At 47.7% G+C, this 18,745-nt stretch overlaps 1 protein-coding gene across 1 annotated transcript in view; it reads left to right on the forward strand.

Moving 5' to 3' along the window:
- The window catches only part of CDH13 (cadherin 13), a 1,024,384-nt gene that overhangs the window by 912,445 nt on the left and 93,194 nt on the right, over positions 1–18,745 (forward strand). The window contains exon 9 of the mRNA XM_052655824.1: positions 17,071–17,253. Coding sequence (XP_052511784.1) covers positions 17,071–17,253 — 183 coding nt within the window. The remainder of the gene's footprint in view (positions 1–17,070; positions 17,254–18,745) is intronic.

The raw sequence follows: 18,745 nt of genomic DNA on the forward strand, positions 1-18,745 counted from the left end.
ACTATGCATTCTTTACCCATTCATCTGCTGATGGCCGCTTAGGTTGCTTCCGTATCTCCTGTGCTGGTGCTCAGTCATGTCTGACTCTTTGTGATCCTTTGGACTGTGGCCCACCAGGCTCCTCTGTCCATAGGATTTTCCAGGCAAGAATACCGAAGTGGGCTACCATTCCATCCTCCAAGGGATCTTCCCGACCCAGGGATCAAACTCTTGTCTCCTGTGTCTCCTGCATTGCAGGCAGATTCTTTACCCACTGAGCCATCAAGAAAGCCCCTTGGCTATTGCAAATAGCGCCGCTATGAACATTGGGGTGCATAGATCTTTTTGAATTAGTCTCTTCTTCTAGAAGTTTTCTATTGTACAGTTAAGTCCATGGTTCATTTTGAGTTAGTTTTTACATATGGTATGAGGTTGTGGTTGAGGCCCTTTATTTACCTTTGGAAGTGCAGTGGCTCCGGCCTCATTTTATGGGCATATGTGAGGGGGCCTCTATTTCTGGGCTCTCTATTCTGTTCCATGGATCTGTGGCTTTCCTGCCACCAGCACTGCCCTGTCTTCGTTACTGTAGCTGCATAGTGAAGCTTAGCAAAGAATAGGTATTTTTCTTTTTCTAAAGTATTTTAGAAAACAACTTAATTTTAAATGTACTTTGAATTTGTAGCATTTTATCCCCTCCAGATTTTTGTTTGATTAAAACAAATTCATTTATTTCCATTGTTTTTGAAGAACATTAAAACGTCATGTGAGCATATAAAAAAGTACATGAAGTTGCCAGCCTCTCAGCTCTCCTTCAAGATGACCTCTGCTAACACGTTGGTTAAACTTCTCCAGGTGTCTTTTCCCTTCGCATCTATCAAACCCAATTTTCTGTACACAAAGATAGGGTCATATTATTCTTACTATGTTGCAGTTTCATCAGGATTTGTAGCTTTGTCCTTATCTGCAAAATTAGAGAAATAGTTATTTCCTTGGTCCCTTAGGCTACGGTGAGGATCAAATGACATAATGCATGTAGGGAGTTTTAGCCCAATGCCCAGCACAGAGTAAGCACTTGGTGAACATAGGCTATCGTTGCCAGTATTTTTATTATTTTTATTTTTCCTCCTTCGGCCTTTGCTACCTGCTTTGAATGGTCCTGGTCTTCCTTAGTGCAAGCAAAGGGCAGAGAAAAACTCCATCATGTTTAGTCATTCAAGACAGTTGACAGAAGACTTCAGGAGAATGGGTTCCTCTCTCTCCCACCTAAGGTTCCTTCCAGCTGAAATGAATGAGACATGGAATGTCACAGCTTCTTGGTTTACTTCCATGAGTGGTCATTTCGAGCATGTCAGCAACATCCCAGAGTTCCCACAACCTTTACGTGCAATTGAGCCCTGGTGATCGTAGGGGAGGAAGGCATCCGCTGCACAGACACCCCCTGCCCGCAAACTCTACCTGACCCCTCCTCCAAGTGGGAGCCCCGAAGGAAGATGCTCCACCCCCAGAGAGTGCTTGCTGAACTTCCATATGGCTTGTCGCTTCTTCATGCCTTTAACCTGGGGAGGGGGCTCTGGCCAGGCAACAAGGAGGAGAGCCCACCAGGTCAGCCCTGCCCTCCCAGCCCCTCACACACACCAACAGGGGGAGCTCCACCCGTGTTCTCAGCTCTGGCAATCTCCAGCCTCAAAGATGCTGTAATCTCTTCATCTCAGCTCTTCCCCTTGAATGGCCCACTTCCTCCTGAGTCCATTAACCTAACACATTTTATTTCTTCTAAGTAACACCCCAAGGTGTTTGCACCACCCAAAACAACAGATTTCCCTTCTGATCAATAATGCCAAGCAATTAGCTACTTTATCATCTTAATGGCTCTGTATCATGATCTGTTTCATTGGCATCTCGCAATTTAACCAGTCCCCTGTGGGTGGTATTTTGGTGGTCCCTGGTTTTTCCTTCTATAAATATCACAGCATTAAAAATGCTTGAATGTCTATCTTCGTGGGTACATGTGAAAGATTTGCAGGATAAACTCTCAGAAGTGAAATACCAGGTCCAAAAGGTATGAGTATTTTAAATTGCAGTTTATAGTCCTTTTTCCAGTATGATCAAAGTACTTTTTAATTACCTTCACGTTTTCCATCTCCCGAGCTATGCTGGTTTGTGCACTCGTGTAGCTGGCCTGCCCTGCTATGAATGGGCTCCAGTGGATGAGGGTCATGGTCCAGGGATGCACCTGAAGTGTGGGCACAGAACAGGGACAGAATTCCAGACCCAGGAAAGGGCTCCTGTTCATAGCAGGGACCCCAGTAAAGTGAGATTCTGCGGGTCAACGGCCCAGCACATGACGTTGAGATTTTACTATTACCAGGCCCCTAATCAACATTAGTACTGTTAGTCTGCAGAGCGTGAATATCTTCAGAAAATAGGCATTTTGCACCCAATAATTTGAATTGCTCAATTTGGCCAAACCCCCATCCTGCAGCCTGTGCCAGCAGCTCTGGGGCCTTGAAACCTCCTCTGGTGGCCCCTCCTCCAGCTGCTTCTTACATCAGAAGGAGGCAGCACCCACCTGTCACCTTTACCTGCTAGTGAGCCCTGGAACTCACTGCCCTCAGGCGTCATGCATTTTTTCTTTTCCTCCGGGGAGGTCTGTACCACACTGCTGTGAATTCAGGCCTCTTCTCTATCTTGCAACTTAAATTATACTAACCTTCCACCTCTTCCCTGACTGTAGAAGGAACAAGGTTGCACACAGCTGACAGAAGCAGCTCACCATTGTAATTTGTTCCTGTAAATCAAGTGACACAAGTGTTACTATAGCAACAACGCTAGATGCGGACTTGCTCGGGAATCACTCCCTTCCTGCAAAAGGTGTGCATGTGTGTGCGTGTACATACGTGTGTGCATATGTTTGGGTGTGTGTGTTGCGTCGACTTCCTTATGCGCCTCCTTGAAACCTAATGGCCCAGGGACTCTAGTTCCATTCAGAAGTTGCTCTTATTGACAGAGAAGGCAAACTGATAAATTTTTCAATGTTCAAGGGTATCTAGAACGTGTGTCCCCAGAAATAACCCCTCCTCATGGCACCCTACTCCAGTACTCTTGCCTGGAAAATCCCATGGACGGAGGAGCCTGGTGGGCTGCAGTCCATGGGGTCACTAAGAGTCAGACATGACTAAGCGACTTCACTTTGACTTTTCACTTTCATGCATTGGAGAAGGAAATGGCAACCCACTCCAGCGTTCTTGCCTGGAGAATCCCAGGGATGGCGGAGCCTGGTGGGCTGCCGTCTATGGGGTCGCACAGAGTCGGACACGCCTGAAGCGACGTAGCAGCGGCAGCGGCAGCAACAGTCATCACAAGGTGACATGTGAAGAATAAGTGTTGTTCAGAGTGGAAGCCATTAGCAGAGTGCTGTCTGGGGAGGAGACTGGGGAGCTTCTCCAGCCAAAAGGAAGAGATGCCCTTTAGAGGTCCCCTTGGCTGGTCAGCCACACCTGGGCCCATAAAGTTACCAGCTACCATGCCTCTTACAGTCCCTTGCCGTGGGCAGGCCTTCTGAGATGCGCCATAAACACAAACTTCACATTAGGTAACTGGAGGCCAAAGACCACAAATTTTGATGCGTTCCCTAGTTCACAGCCTCTTCTTAAATGTTTGTAAAGGCAACAGAAAGATAAGTTCATGAGAACCAAATCCACCCCCTGGAAGGACCTGTGTGGGGTTAATGAAACACGACTCACCATCCAGATGTTTAACTTATACACATCTGCCTGTGTGTTCTCAAAGTCATGCGTGGCTTCTTCATACAAGGTGGCCCAAGAGGAGAACAGCCTCCCAGGACTGTGAGAGCCTTCCATGTGGTTGCTTTTGGGGACTTTTAAGAATCATCTGGGCTTCCCCGGTGGTGGAATGGTAAAGAATCCACCTGCCAGTGCAGGAGATGCAGGAGATAGGGGTTCGATCCCTGGGTCAGGAAAATCCCCTGGAGAAGGAAATGGCAAATCACTCCAGTATTCCTGCCTGGAAATCCAATGGGCAGCGGAGCCTACTGGGCTACATTCCACGGGGTTGCAGAGTCAGACACGACTAAGCAACTGAGCACACACTCGTGCAAGGATCATTTTGATTGTATCCAATTGTATCTAAAGCACTGATTTTAGAAACTGTTGTAAAAAGACTGCGCTTCCTGGTGGTCATCATAGAAGTGATGCCCAGGGCCCAGAACACACCAGCATCTATTATTTGGGGGAGCAGTTGGCCAGTGGGCACCTTCACCCCTCCTCCCAGGGGTCCAGGCTGAGCCACGGAATCCTCAGTTCTTCCCTCTGCAGCTGCTCCAGATGCTTAGACTGGAGGCTTCAGCCACTTGTTCTATTGACACGGAGATCTCCGTCCTCAGCTTCCACTGGCACGAGCCCTTGGAAGGTGGGAATCCTGGAATGCAGATTGCCCAAATTTTCTTATTTGAGAAAAAGCAAAAGCAAGCCCTTCAGCCACCCCCACCTCTGTCTCTCCCCCCTGCCTATCTCTCTCTCCAGCCTTCACTTCCTGTGTTACTTATTTCTGTTTTACCTGTCTCTCCTTCTCTCTCCCTCTCTCCGTCTCCTGCCTTTACTTCCGGTGCCATTTATTTCCATCTTCCTCATCTCCCTTCGTCTCTCCCTCTCTGTCACCTCCCTTTCTCTGACTCCTCGTTGCGCGCGCAGCAATGCCTTTCCCTGCCTTCTTTCGCAGCTCAGCCTGCCCGCGCCCCCAGCTCCCTCTCCCTCTCGCCGCCTCTCTGTTTCTGTGTGCGTCTAGGTCTCGCTCTCTCCTGTGCCCTCAGCTCCTCTCACCTCCTGCGTGGTCTCCCGTGCTACCCGGCAGCTCCCCCTGTCACTTTGCCGTTGTCGTTTAGCCACTACTCTCTGCGACCCCATGGGCTATGTCCCGCCAGGCTCCTCTGTCGATGGAATTCTCCAGACAAGGACACTGGAGTGGGTTGCCATTCCCTTCTCCAGGGAAATCTTGCTGACCCAGGGACCAAACCCACATCTCCTTCATTGGCAGGTGGATTCTTTACCACTGAGCCACCAAGGAAGCCACCCTGTCACTAAGGGGGGAAGAATCAAGCTGGAAGATGTCACCCTTTTACATAAAGGCCCTTAGTGCTGAGAAGCCGCTGTTTCCCACATTCACGTGCAGAGGGCTCCGTAAGGCCCTCCCTCGCCAGGCCTTCCCTCCCACAGGCACAGATGGAGCAGCCGCAGGCTGCAGCAGGACCATGTCTTGCCTGTTACGTGTGGGTTTCATGAAATGCCTCCTTGGCAGCTCTTCAACAGGCCTGATGAGGGTCCTGAACAGCATGTTTTCTCATGTCGTTACACCTCAACAATCACTGACTGTATCGTTCCTGGATTGAAAATACATTTGCAGTCCTCTTTTTTTTTTTTTTCTGCAGTCCTTATTTTTGTGCTCCCCAACCCTCCCAGCAACTTTCAATGGATTTAGTACTTTCACTGCACACAGGGAGGGGAGGAAATACAGGCCTCTCTTGCGAGGGAGTGAGCACAGTGGGGAGGAAGGAGGCTTTTGCGTCCCTGTGCATGTTTTGTTGCTATGCTCTTTACTTGGAGAGTCTGGGACACGTTTATCGACTTGAGAGGCGGGCACGTTGGCAGGTAGGGAAGCAGGACAGGAGTTGAAGGTGGAAAGGTGGGGGGATGTGGGGAGAAGTCCACCTTGAACAGGGTGGAGACAGTCCCCTCTAGCCTCTCGGCTCCAGGCTGGGATGCTGGACGTACAAGGCACCTGTGTTTTGATCTTTCTGCCCCTCAGGGTCAGGCAGCAAAGACCAAGCTGCCAAGGGTAGGCTGAAAGGTCAAGAGAAGAGGTCACAGATGTGATGTAGTGGCGAATCATCTGGAATCTGACTCTGAAGGTCTGTCCTAGGGCCCCAGATCCTACGTTTCTAACTACCTCACAAGTGATGCCAACCCTGGGCCAGGGACCACACCTCAAGTAGCAAGGGTCTGGAGAACAAGGAGGGGAAAATGGACCACAGTTGGTAATTCTTCACTGCCAAATAAGCTTGAGTCTGAACACAGTTCCAACGGGGCCAAATGGGGAAAAAGTCCCTCTTTTCTGGTTTTCTGAGGCCCATCGAGAAACCCCCATGAGTGACAGGGCTGCCCCCACTCCCTGGAGGCCCCTGATCTCTGCTGTACCTGAGTCCAATTGGCGCTCACAGGCACAAATGTGTTTATGGAAAAGCGAGAGGCAGGCAAGTGTCAGGAAGAAGGAAATGCAAGGAAAACCACCTTTCTTCTTTTATAAAAGGGATTATCAGTAGCTAATTCAAAAATTGTGGAGTAATGAAAACTACATCAATAATTTTCATAATAATTATAGTCTTTAGTTTTACCCTTGAATGTTTTTCTGGCAAAGTCTGATTCAATTACTCTGGAAAATGTTATTATGCTATTTCAGTGTCTTCCCATGAGACTTGAGTCTAGGACCAACTTGCTGATAAACCTAGCCCTGGGGGATCTGTGGGCTGCTACTTACAGGCTGATACTTGTCAGCGAGCCCCTGACCTGGTTTAGCTGGATCAGTGACTCTCAGCCACGGAGGACTGTACACACACACACATACACACACACGCACACACACTGTGCTGGGACACCTGGCAACGTCTGCACACATTTCTGATTGCTACGACTTGGGTGCTCCTGGCACCCGGTGAGTAGAGGCCAGGGGTGACTCTCAGCATCACGTACAGAGCACCCCCTCAACCAATGATTATCCAGCCCAAAATGTCACTAGCACTGAGCCTGAGAAACCCTGCCCTAGATTAAAAGTACAGTTAGGAACTAAAACGTTCTGCTGGTCAAGACACCCCTGATGATACATGACACCAACTCTAAGTAGTTTATATAAGGAAAGTTATATTGTCAGAAATATTTATTTAGTGAGACTAGGCTCCTGTAAAAATGACAACAAAAAGCCCAGAAGAGCAAAGTTTATTTCTCCGGCCACATTCCTTATAATGATGTATACTGTAACAAACGTCATCTCTTTATTCTTTCTGTCTGTGTTCATTATAGCAATGTGCCTCTATTTCTTACTGTGTGTCAGGCATTCATCGCAACATTTATAAATATTCTTGCTTAGTCATCATGACCCTGTAATGGTAGGTATTATTCTTTTTTCTCATTGTGCCAATGAGAAAATCAAGATACAGAGAAGTTAAGTGACTTGGCCAAGGTCACACAACTGATAGGTGGTAGAGCTTCGTGGGGGTGTTAAACATGAGTAACTTTCCGTCATTCGTTCTTTTCGATGTGAGAGACAGACCTCGGCACCTCTCTCCCCACAGACTCCAATGCGGCTCCACTCAAGATCAGAACCCAGAAGGGACAGAGGATGATTTTCCTAATCTTCCTTCTCTCACTGGGTCTGATTCCCAAAGGAACAGTTCTCATCCATCTCTTCTCCCCATGGGACTCGGATGTTCTCAGATGCTCCACAAGCCACCTCTGGGAAGAAATACGCAGGGGTGCCAATGGGAATTACAAGTGGGCCCCTGGGGTCTATCTGAAACAGGAATCAATGGTGCAGACACAGATAATGGATTTAGAGCAGTTTCTTCTGACTACGACATTTGGGATTTAAATATACATTAGAAGCTATAAGTCAATTCCATGTGTGAATTCGTACAAATCCCTTGTAATGAAAGCAGAAGGTTTCTCTTGTCCTTATTTGTACTGGGGCGTTAGCATCAGGAGCCTAACCAAGTGTGTCAATTCTCCTACTGCTCAGGAGATTAAAGATGTACTTCCTCTAGTTAGAAACAGCTGCAAGGGGCACGCATGAAGCAGGGCTTGTTCTCTGTGAACTCCAGGGTGCCCAGCTCATCTCTACATTAAGCTGAGCAATACCGCATGCAAATAGGTAAAGGAGGCTGCTTTAGTGGGTTAGTCCAAGGAGACGTGGCTCTCAAAGATCCTCCTCCTTCCCAGCCCCTCCTGTGTTCAAAGAGGGAAGCTTCCATCCCCAGATTGCCTCTCCGCACATGGGACAAGGGGGCAGTGAGCTCTGAGAAGCCGGCAAACAGTACACAGCCTCACAGGTTTAGAAGGTACAGACCAAGGACTCTGTGCATGCTGATAAATGACATAAATCCCCACTGCCTCACTCACAGAGTCACCATGTGACCCAGCATTCTGCTCCTGGGCATCTGCCCAAGAGAATGAAAACATATGTCCACATAAAAACGTGTCCATGAATGTTCAGAGCAACATTTCACAACAGTCAAGAAGTGGAAACAGCCCACATGTTGATCAGTGGAAGAATGGATACATAAAACATGGTCCGGCACACAGTGGAATGTTATGTAACATGAAAAAGAACAAAGTACCGACACAGGTTACAACACGGATGACCCTTGAACACGCTAGACTAACTGAAAGAAGCCAGCCAGAGAAGACCACGCGCTATGTGATTCCGTCTCTATAAAATGCCGCAAGAGTAAATCCATAGAGACAGGAGGTAGAGTAGTGGTTGTCAGGGGCTGGGACAGGGAGAGGAGTGCTTAATGGATACAGGATTTCTGTTTGGGATGATGAAAACCATAACCTCCAGGAGATAGCCCTGTGATTTTCATTGGCAAATGTATTCTGTTGGTCTGTAAGCAACCCTGATAGGCTCCTAGAGCAGAGACTGTAAGAAATCTCAAGGGTGATCCCTGCCACCCAGTGGCATCCTTTGGCCCTCCCAACCTCTGCTAGGACCTACACACACTGGAACGGATCCCTAAGATTGGTTTAAAGCTTGATCCTAACACTAGGAGGCGGCCTTAGGAGTCATTTCAAGCAGCTGTTCTCACCCTCCTTCATCAGAATCATATTGGGGGAGTTTTTAGACATGCAGATATCTAGCCCCACCCAGGGAAAATCTCTGAATGTGGGTGGGATCCCAGATGCTAAGCAGATTTCAAGTGTTTCTGATGTGTAGTCAGTGTTAGGAACTCCTGTTCTCCTGATAAATCGACATCTCAGATAACCAAACCAGGACCCAGAAGTCACAGAATTTATCCGTGAGTTAGAGGTGGATCAGAACTTACTCATTTCACTGAACTTTCCCCTCCTCTAAACTTGTGGAATTGCATAGACCAAATTCTAAAGTTCTTAGAGCAGATTACGCTATTGTTAAAAAAAAAAAAGTAATTCTTCATTCAGGTTCAAATGTTTGTGATTAAATATGTATCCCTGCAGAAAATCTCTTTGCTTCTCAAAATTAAATTATTTTCAATCATACCATTAAATGAACATATGTATTTGGCCTTTTCTTTCTTTCTTTCTTTCTTTTTTTAAGACGAGAAGCTCAACTGAAGGAGAGATGTTAATGTCAGATGAAATAAAGTTTCCACGCAGGGCATTTGGAGAAAAAAACAATGCAGGCATATTTGCTCCTTGGTTTTTGTTTTTCTCTCACCATCAAATGTAATATTTATTTCATCAGTTCCCTAAGGCAGTGCTTTTCAAATTTCTTTTTAGCTGCAAAACTTTTTTCCAAGCAAACTCTTAGACAACAGCTTTAATGTACAAAACAGATGAAATACAGTTAGCAGATTCCTCGGGCAGTTTCTGTCTTTCTTGCTTAGAGGAAAATACCTGGTACATTGGTGGGACTCCTGCACCATCTCTCTCTGCTCTGAGCAGCATGGCTTGAGAACCCTGCCCAACAGCATTGTTTTTCTGCCAGTCTCCAGTGACTCTTGGCTTTTTGTTTTGAGGAGAAAAAGCATGTTTTAGTACTTGAGATACTTCTTCCTAAAAACTCACTTTTTTAGCTGCATCGTGGGTCTGTACTTGGCAGATCTGAGGAACTTCAGTAGGCAAGGTCGTGTGGAGGGAGTGTGCAAACCAAACTTGCTGAGCTGTTGGGCGCCCAGGGAGCCAGAACCTGGCCAGGCATCTTCCTCAGAAGTTGGGTGCCCAGCACCCGCTCTGTGTCGGCAGCAGCCGTGAAAATGGCTTTCTCCACCAGGAAAATGGACCAGCACAAAAGAGGGTGCCCTGAAGGGGCGGGAAGATGCTTCCTGCCAGAGCACGCAGGAAATACCGTTTCCCCTCCTGCCCTTTGGCTCATCCTCTTGCCTCTGGGGACACTTGGTCTTTCCTCTCCTGGGAGCAGTACCCTGGACACAGCCCGCCTGGGAGGCACACAGTTCTCCTCCCAGCCCAGGCCTCCCCAGGGCGGGTGGGTCACACGCACTGGAGGATGTGCGCATCTGCAACCACACTGCCTGCAGGCCAGGAACCACGGAGAGTCCTCTCCACCCCGATCATGTCTCCTTCCCATTGAGCTGCTATTCTTTACTATCATGGAACTCTTTCCAAGTTCAGTTTTTCCATTTCCTCGCCTGTTCAGTCAGGGCAGCTTGAAACATCTAACTGAGAAAATGCTTGTGGAGAAGCCTAAGAGGAGCATCCCTAACTGCCCTTCACCATGGCTATGCAGCACTCTCTCCACCCTCAACAGAGGCACATGCAAGCACTTTTAGCAAAGCAAAAGAAACCACAGTCATTGTCAGAATAGGAAGTTAATGTTAGTTGGATCACGGAAGGACTTTGACTCTGTTTTCTTAAAGAGAGTTTTGAACTTTTAGCAATAAACACTGAAATGTTTACAGATCCAGTGGTATGTCTGGGATTTGCTCCAAATAAGACAGGAATGGGGAGAAGAGGACGTGTGGACGAGGCACATTGGGAGTGTGAGCTGAAAGGACTCAGTAGGTACAGTTGTCTTGAGGGCTGGCGGATGAGCAGGTGGTCCTCAGCCAAGCAACTCAGAATCCCTTGTGGGTCTCTCTTGTTAATCACTTGTTAGACATAAAGTCTTCTTAAAATGCTGAATAAACTTTATGTAGAACTCTACACATTAAATTTTTATTTAAGTATTGTCTATGTTATATTGTGTGCATGTTATATATACATATATTGTGTGCACATTATATATACATTTACCTTTTATACTTTTATATTATATATATTTTAAATATTTTACATTATATTACATATATATATATATATATATATATATATATATGATCAGTCCTGGGTATTCATTGGAAGGACTGATGTTGAAGCTAAAACTCCAATACTTTGGCCACCTGATGTGAAGAGCTGACTCATTTGAAAAGACCCTGATGCTGGGAAAGATTGGGGGTAGGAGGAGAAGAGGACGACAGAGGATGAGATGGTTGGATGGCATCACCAACTCAGTGGACATGGGTTTGGGTGGACTCCGGGAGTTGGTGATGGACAGGGAGGCCTGGCGTGCTGAGGTTCATGGGGCCGCAAAGAGTCAGACACAACTGAGCGAATGAACTGAACTGAACTGAACTGATATATATAAGGTACACATAACATTATCTGTGAGCTGAATTAAAATAGCCTCCCATGTTTTCTTCTAAAACATTTATTGTTTTACATTTCACAGTTTCTGTATGGCGTGAGGTAGGGATCAAGATCCATTGTTTTTCCACCTGGCTATCCAGTGGCCCCAGCACCATTCATTAAAATGACCACTAGCTGGAAACTAACTCATGTCCAAACACAGGTGAACCCTGGGATGTATGACACTGGAGAAATGGTAGAAATCAAACTGTTAGGATATGCCATGGGTGAGCAGCGTGTATAAAGAAACGGGGTGACCAGGAAAAAATGCATCAGCCTCCTGAGCTATAAGCCCCTGAGGGGAGAGAGAATGGTGTCCCTCTCACTGACTGCTATACATCCTGTGCCTGGCAGACCCCCTGACATTCAGCAGACATTTAATGACTATTTATTTAAGCAAGGTCTTGCATCTTTCTGTCCCAAGATGAATCCTAATTATAGATAGAAGGAAACCAGATATCTGGTGCAGCTGTCCCTTCTAATTGTGGGTGCAATAAGTTAACATCATTTGCCTTGGTGCTAAACAGCAAGACAAGGATAAGTAAGGGTGTGAGGGTCAGGTCTATAAGACTGAAAAGCAAAGAGCTTCTTCCACATCCATCCAGGCAAATAAGAGATTTACACAAAAAAACCACTTTAGAAGGCAGACTGTGATAAGAAGATAAAGAGTCACAGGGCTTTGAGCCTTATTCTCCAATTCACAAATAAGAATTTGATATGAGACAGAATGAAATCAATCATCGTCACCACTGCTAACAAATATCGATTCTTTATGGCAGGCAATGTGCCAAGATCCTTAAACACATGATCTTATTTACAGCAATCGTGGTTTCTACCCATTAGGTTATCAGCCAGATATTAGATTTTTTCCAACAAGCTACATCCTTTATGTAAATACAGACTCATAAAAGAGTTGCCAAGCTCAGTTTCTAATGATGTCTCCATTACCCTTTTATCCTCACAAATAGAAATTTAAGTGTGTAAAACTTTCCAGGGCCTTATATTTTAATTTTCTCAAAGCCAGGGCCCAGCCAACTATATCCCATCCTTTCAAGTTCAGCATCAGTTCTCCATGAAACCCCAGGGTTGGCAGCTCATGAACCTGGACTCCTAACCTAGATAGCATATTAAAAAGCAGAGACATTACTTTGCCAACAAAGGTCCGTCTAGTCAAGACTATGGTTTTTCCAGTGGTCATGTATGGATGTGAGAGTTGGACTGTGAAGAAAGCTGAGTGCTGAAGAACTGATACTTTTGAACTGTGGTGCTGGAGAAGAATCTTGAGAGTCCCTTGGACTGCAAGGAGATCCAACCAGTCCATTCTAAAGGAGATCAGTCCTGGGTGTTCTTTGGAAGGACTGATGCTAAAGCTGAAACTCCAATACTTTGGCCACCTCATGCGAAGGGTTGACTCATTGGAAAAGACTCTGATGATGGGAGGGACTGGGGGCAAGAGGAAAAGGGGACGACAGAGGATGAGATGGCTGGATGGCGTCACCGACTCAATGGACATGAGTTTGAATGAACTCCGGGAGTTGGTGATGGACAGGGATGCCTGGCATGCTGCAATTCATGGGGTCACAAAGAGTCAGACACAACTGAGCAACTGAAGTGAACTGAACTGAACCTGGACTCCAGCAATCAAGCAAGCAGCCTTGCTTGTGTCCTGTCCCTTAAAGTCATGAGCTGTCACTTCTCCCCACATGTGGCATTCTAGTCTGCTGACCGTCATTTCCATCTTCCAGGTTAACCTTAACAAGCAACTCTTTGCTCTACGAGGAAGAGCGTACATTCTCAGTGTAAATTAAAATGCACATCCCTCTTCCCCTGGTGATGGATGACATTTGTGGCAAGTCCAGGTAGTCTCTTCCTAAGTGTCCATCACAGAACTCACCTCACCTTATCAGAGAAAAGAAAATGAAATAACTCAGCTCTGAATTGCAAGACAGAGCTAATGAAATTCAGTATGTCCCAAGCCAGTTGCCCACACTAATTGTGTAAAAACATGTTTCACATCTCATACTTGATTTACAGCACAGTTTAACAGAAAGTAACTTTATCTATTTTTTCCAATTAAACAAAGTCATGTTATAATCAATAATTCCTCCTGCTCTGGTATGGTAAATTAATGTCTGTCTATTGTTTTTAAATCACAAAATGAGCATTGCTCTAGAAATATAAAATGGTACTATTTCGTTTTAATCTATTTAATTTTCCATTCTTGAATTACATAATGGGGTTAAAACATTGAATAGAATTAATAGAATGAGTATTTAATTAAGCAGTAATGAGTTTCTAAATGGATGCTCAAGGAAACTGGCTTTATAGTTTATGCAAGAATAAGATAATGGTCTTAACAGAGACTATAATAATTGTGTTGAATGTTTTCTATATTTAAAGATTTTTTTTTCTGAGTTCTCTCAGGAGTTGATTTAAACACATTCCAGTTCCTTGATTAGACCTCACTTTGCTCTCAAGGTAAACTCTAAATGCCTTTCCCTGGCCGGCAAGGCTCTGCGTCATCTGACTCCCTCTTCCCCCATAGTCCAAGAGCAGAGGGTTCTCTCCAGCCACACACACCTCCCCTCTGCTCCACAAAGGCCCTGTGTTCCCTTGAGCACTAGCCTCTGCACCTGCCATTTCAGATCCAGGAGGACTCTCACCTTTCACCTCACTAACTTTTCGTCTTCATTCAGTTCTCAGGGAATTCTTCCCTAATGACCCTCGCTAGGCTGGGGCAGGCAATGGGGATCTTGAGTGGGCGAGAGTAGCAGAACTTGTGGGAAGCAGATGTTACTGCAGTCCAGGTCTGGATGTGACCTGAGGCTCACTCAGTGGCCCTGGACCAAGCTCTTCCTTCCTCCTCTGAGCCTGCTTCTTCTTCCGCGACCTGCAGTGTCCAGTAGCGCATGTGCCGCCGTGTTCCGCTCCCAGGCACATGGCAGACAGCAGGAGACGATCACCGCCCTCCTCCCTGCTGTCCCCAGAGGCACCGCCGGCCGCTCAGCACGGCGCCCAGGCAGCCTCGCAGCACACAGAGTGGGCCCTCACATCCTCACCTCAGCCATCCTTGGCCTCGAACTCTTTCTCTCCAGCCAAACTGCGTATTATCAATAGAATTACCTGTGCAGGTCAAGAAAATACTGAATCCCAGGCCTAACCCTAGATCAACTGAATTGGAATAGGGTTAGTTTAAAAAAAAAAAAAAGTGTTTTTAAAAAGCCCTCAAGGAGACTCCAACAGGACTAGGAACCACCAGTCTGATTTCAGGCTCTGGAATTTCATAGTTTTTGTGAGAATGTGGGGAAGATAGAAGGTAGCACTAACTTAAGCAAGACTCCGGAATCCAGCCAAAGTCACTGTCTCCCGGAGCTGTTTCTGTGGGGCCGCACCCTCCACGTCCCCGTCACCCCAGCTCCTCTGCACCCGGTGTGTGTGTTCTAAGAATTCCCCAGCACCGCTTACAGGAAAGGGAGACAGCCTACCCAGGTTTACTGAGGTGTGAGAGATGAATGAATTCCCATCCCCAGCATGTCTCGCCCAAGGCATCAAGATTATGGCTTCTGATTAATGATTTGCAAGTCAATTAATCAGCCACCGCTTTTGGGACTTCATTTCTCAAATTACTTCTCTTTGAACATCAGAGCCTTCTGACATTGTCTTACTGTCTTTAGGTTCTCTTTCCTACTAATTGAAATTCCAAGATATTTCTTCTTCTTCTTCTTCTTCTTGTCAGCTTATTGGTGTTACTTGCTTATAAAATATTTGCAAACAGATTACTATTCACCTGTACTGTGTCAGAAGTAAGCACCAAAACAATACTTTATGCTTCCACCTCAAAGGAACGCGCTAATAATGATGGCTTGTGAAACGCAGTCTATGGGAAAGCTGATTTTTCATTTATTGGTTTATTTTTTCACCACACCTACTTGCAACAAACATTTGAGATGTATTACAATATAAATATAGGTACAACAAAGCTCCAAACAATTGATTTATATGTTTCCTTAGAAAATGCTTTTCTAAAGTCCTGCTAGGTTGGGCCAGGGGTAGGAAGGATGATGCTGGCTCCGTTCATTAGGGAAGATGGTACAGTCACGCTGCGGAGTCAAACTCTAGGTCTCCAGTGCCAGCCCTCCCGTGTGTGAGCGAGAGCGCTCTGGTATCTGGTCACCTGTCCTCAGGGTGAGTGGGGCTGTACTAGGGGAGAGGCAGCCGTGCAGTTTCTGTGCAACTTACCATGAGACCTTAAGCTCCGGAGGTTAGCACAAGGCCCTTAGCGTGGCCTTAGAGGTCCCACTGGGCCAACCGTTGGCCAGGTGGTGTCCTCCGAGGGAGAGCGTGGTAAGAGGCAGGTGAAGAGCCTTCTCCCCAGGGCCCTCCTTGGCCTTGGCTGGTGGTGAGCTGGGGGTCCCGGGGGACAGGCTGGGGGCCATGTTCTGCAGGGCTCCAGAGCCCTCGCCACAGCTGCCCGCTGGCCAGGCCGAGGCTTTGAAGCGGTGCCTCTTTCCCATCCGCTTCTCCAGGACTGAGTGGCGGCAGCCATCTGTCTGCATGGGTCCCCGGGGACCCGCCCCTACCCCCACCCTATTTGGGTGGCCTGAGGACCCTGAGGGCTATCTGGGTCCTGGGCTCCTGGCTCCCCAGTGATGACATCCAGACAGGGTCTGAGGACCAGGCCCTGAGGGAGCTGCCAGCTGAGATCTGCCTCTTCAGCACCCAGGCTGGTGGGAGGACCTATACCTGGTGCTGGATGAAGGTATGGGGGGTGCTGGTAACTAGGCCTCAGAGGGATCCCCTCCTCTAACCCAGGCCCTAGACCTCGGAGGGTGAAAGTTGAGCCTTAGGACCTTGCCTTTACTTGTCAGAACAGAGAATAGCATTTGTTTTGGCGGAGGTTTACAGGAACACCTGACCTCAAGAGCAAAGGATCTGACAGCAAGACGTTTGCAACACCTACCCATGCCCCTCCTACACCTTTCCTAGAAAAGGGTTTTGCTGACAGCTTTCCAGAAGTTTGCGGTTAAAAGGCATGAGCCACCCATCTCCTTGCAGGGCCCTCGATAAACTTGTCTCTGCTCCAGACGCTGACATTTTGATGTTGTTTGGCCTCACTGTGCATTGGACACACAGACTCACATTCGGTAACAGAGCTGCAAGAGCAAATCCATAAAGGCTCAAGCTCAGTCCAAGTGTGGGTCTCACTCAACAGCAGTTCAGGATGGGCTTCCGTCCACCTCCTCATGCCGCCTCAGGGACCCTAGCGCCGTCCCTCCTTTGGCTCCACCTTCCCGTTGGGCCTCGTGGTCATCTGCATCCAGGTGGGGAGAAGGAAGGGGGTCCAGGGGAGGCACAGCTCTTCTCTCAACACTCACCTCCAGTGAGCCCAGGCAAGCCCTGACCACAATCCTCTGATGAGAATTCAGGCTCATGGCCCCACATAAGGCTGCTGCCAGAACCTGAAGCCTGGCATCTGTTGGCAGAGCACAGCACCATGGTCGTCTTCTGTTTTGCTTTATCATTTAATGAGATGGTAGGGGTGATGTGCCCCGTATCAGGCATGTCATAGCGCCGTCAGTGGTCTTCGCTATGTTGTTGTTGTTTCCCCAAAATAGTGACAGTCACGGTCTGCTTTGTTTGTTTACAGTTTCAAGCCACAGTCGAGGAAGGAGCCGTGGGAGTTATTGTCAACTTGACAGTTGAGGACAAGGACGACCCCACCACGGGCGCGTGGAGGGCCGCCTACACCATCATCAATGGGAACCCGGGGCAGAGCTTTGAGATCCACACCAACCCGCAGACCAACGAGGGGATGCTCTCCGTCGTCAAAGTAAGGGTGCCTCCAGTGCTCCTCCTTCCTTGCCTGAGCATCCAGGGCCCCCAGCTGAGGATAAATCAGCCCCAGTCTCCCCCTCTGGAATTAAAACAGAGAAAGTCTCCCACCTGAGGGAGCGCTTTTACCCTCACAGCCTTAAAACCAGCCTGTTCCACAGGTTCCAAAAAACTTAAACTTGCGTGGAACCTTAAAACACATTCTCCAGACATTTCATAGTTAATTATCAAAGATACGCAAAAATGGGACCTGTGAAGGTTTCCTAAAGATCCATACTCAAATCGTGGATTATCACATTTCCTCTCAATCTTTCTTAGCAGAGTCTGGATTACTCTCTTAAACACAGCAGATAATTACACACACAGGGTGATCCTCAGTATGAAACTGCCTGTGAGCACACAGCCCTGCATGCTGACCGCTCTCTGCTGCAGGGAGTCCGAGAAGGACATGTGACCACAATGGAAAGGGAGGGCTTAGAAACGTGGGAGGGAGGGGGTGGCAGCAGAGCGTGAGTGGCTGGTGGTCCCCATGTCCTGGAGGAAGGGGTCTGGGAGGTTCTGGGAGAGCTGCCGCCAGACCAGGCCATCTGCGTAATACAGCTTCTTTTCTGGGGGCTGAAGCAGTTTGCCTGAGAAGCAGGAAGCAGCTGTATTTATGGCAGCCATGTGAGTAGACAAAGCAGAAGCGTTGCTACCCACCCCCTGTGTGCCCTCAGCTAAGACGCGTAACTGTTCTCTGTGCCTCGGTTTCCTCGTCTGTGAAACGAGGGTGCCAGGACAGCCCACCTCTTCAGGCTGTTGTGAGGAAGTCACCAGCTCATAAGTGATGGGCACTTGGTGCCTGTGTGTGTGTTTCCAGTGGCTGCTGTAACAGTGACCGCCAACGTGGAGGCTTAAAGTCCAGAATCAGGTTCATGGGGCTGCAGGTGGTGTGGCTGGCCCCTGCTGGAGGCTCCAGGGACAGCAGGGGAGAGTGGAATTGACGTGTCCTCGTCCTTCCCAGCTTCTGGAGCATCCCTTGGCTCGTGGCCCCTTCCAGCATCTTCAGAGCTGAGCCCCAGCATCTTCCTCTCTCTGACTCTGACCCCTGCTTCCATCGCCACATCTGCTCCTTCCTTTGACTTTCCTGCCTCCCTCTTTTGAGGCTCCCTATGGTTCCGATGAGCCCACCTGGGTAATCCAGGCTTCTGTCCCCAGTTAAGGTCCTTAGTTTAATCACATCTGCAAAGTCCCTTTTGCCATGTAAGGTAACAGTCACACGTTCCAAGGATTAAAATATGGACATTAGGGGTGGGGTCATTATTCAGCCTAGCCAGGCTGTATAAACATTTGCATCGGCAAAGTTCCATAATGCCACTGGGGGTAGGACCCAGAACTACTGAGAATGTCAGATTTTAGAGACGCTTCCCACTTTGTTGGGAGGACAAGGGCTCTGGGTTTCTCCCAAGCCTGCCCTTTTCAGAGCTTGGTCCAAACGGAACCCCAAACAT

This window comes from Budorcas taxicolor, chromosome 18 (assembly GCF_023091745.1).
Source record: "Budorcas taxicolor isolate Tak-1 chromosome 18, Takin1.1, whole genome shotgun sequence".
In the NCBI taxonomy this organism is placed as follows: Eukaryota; Metazoa; Chordata; class Mammalia; order Artiodactyla; family Bovidae; genus Budorcas; species Budorcas taxicolor.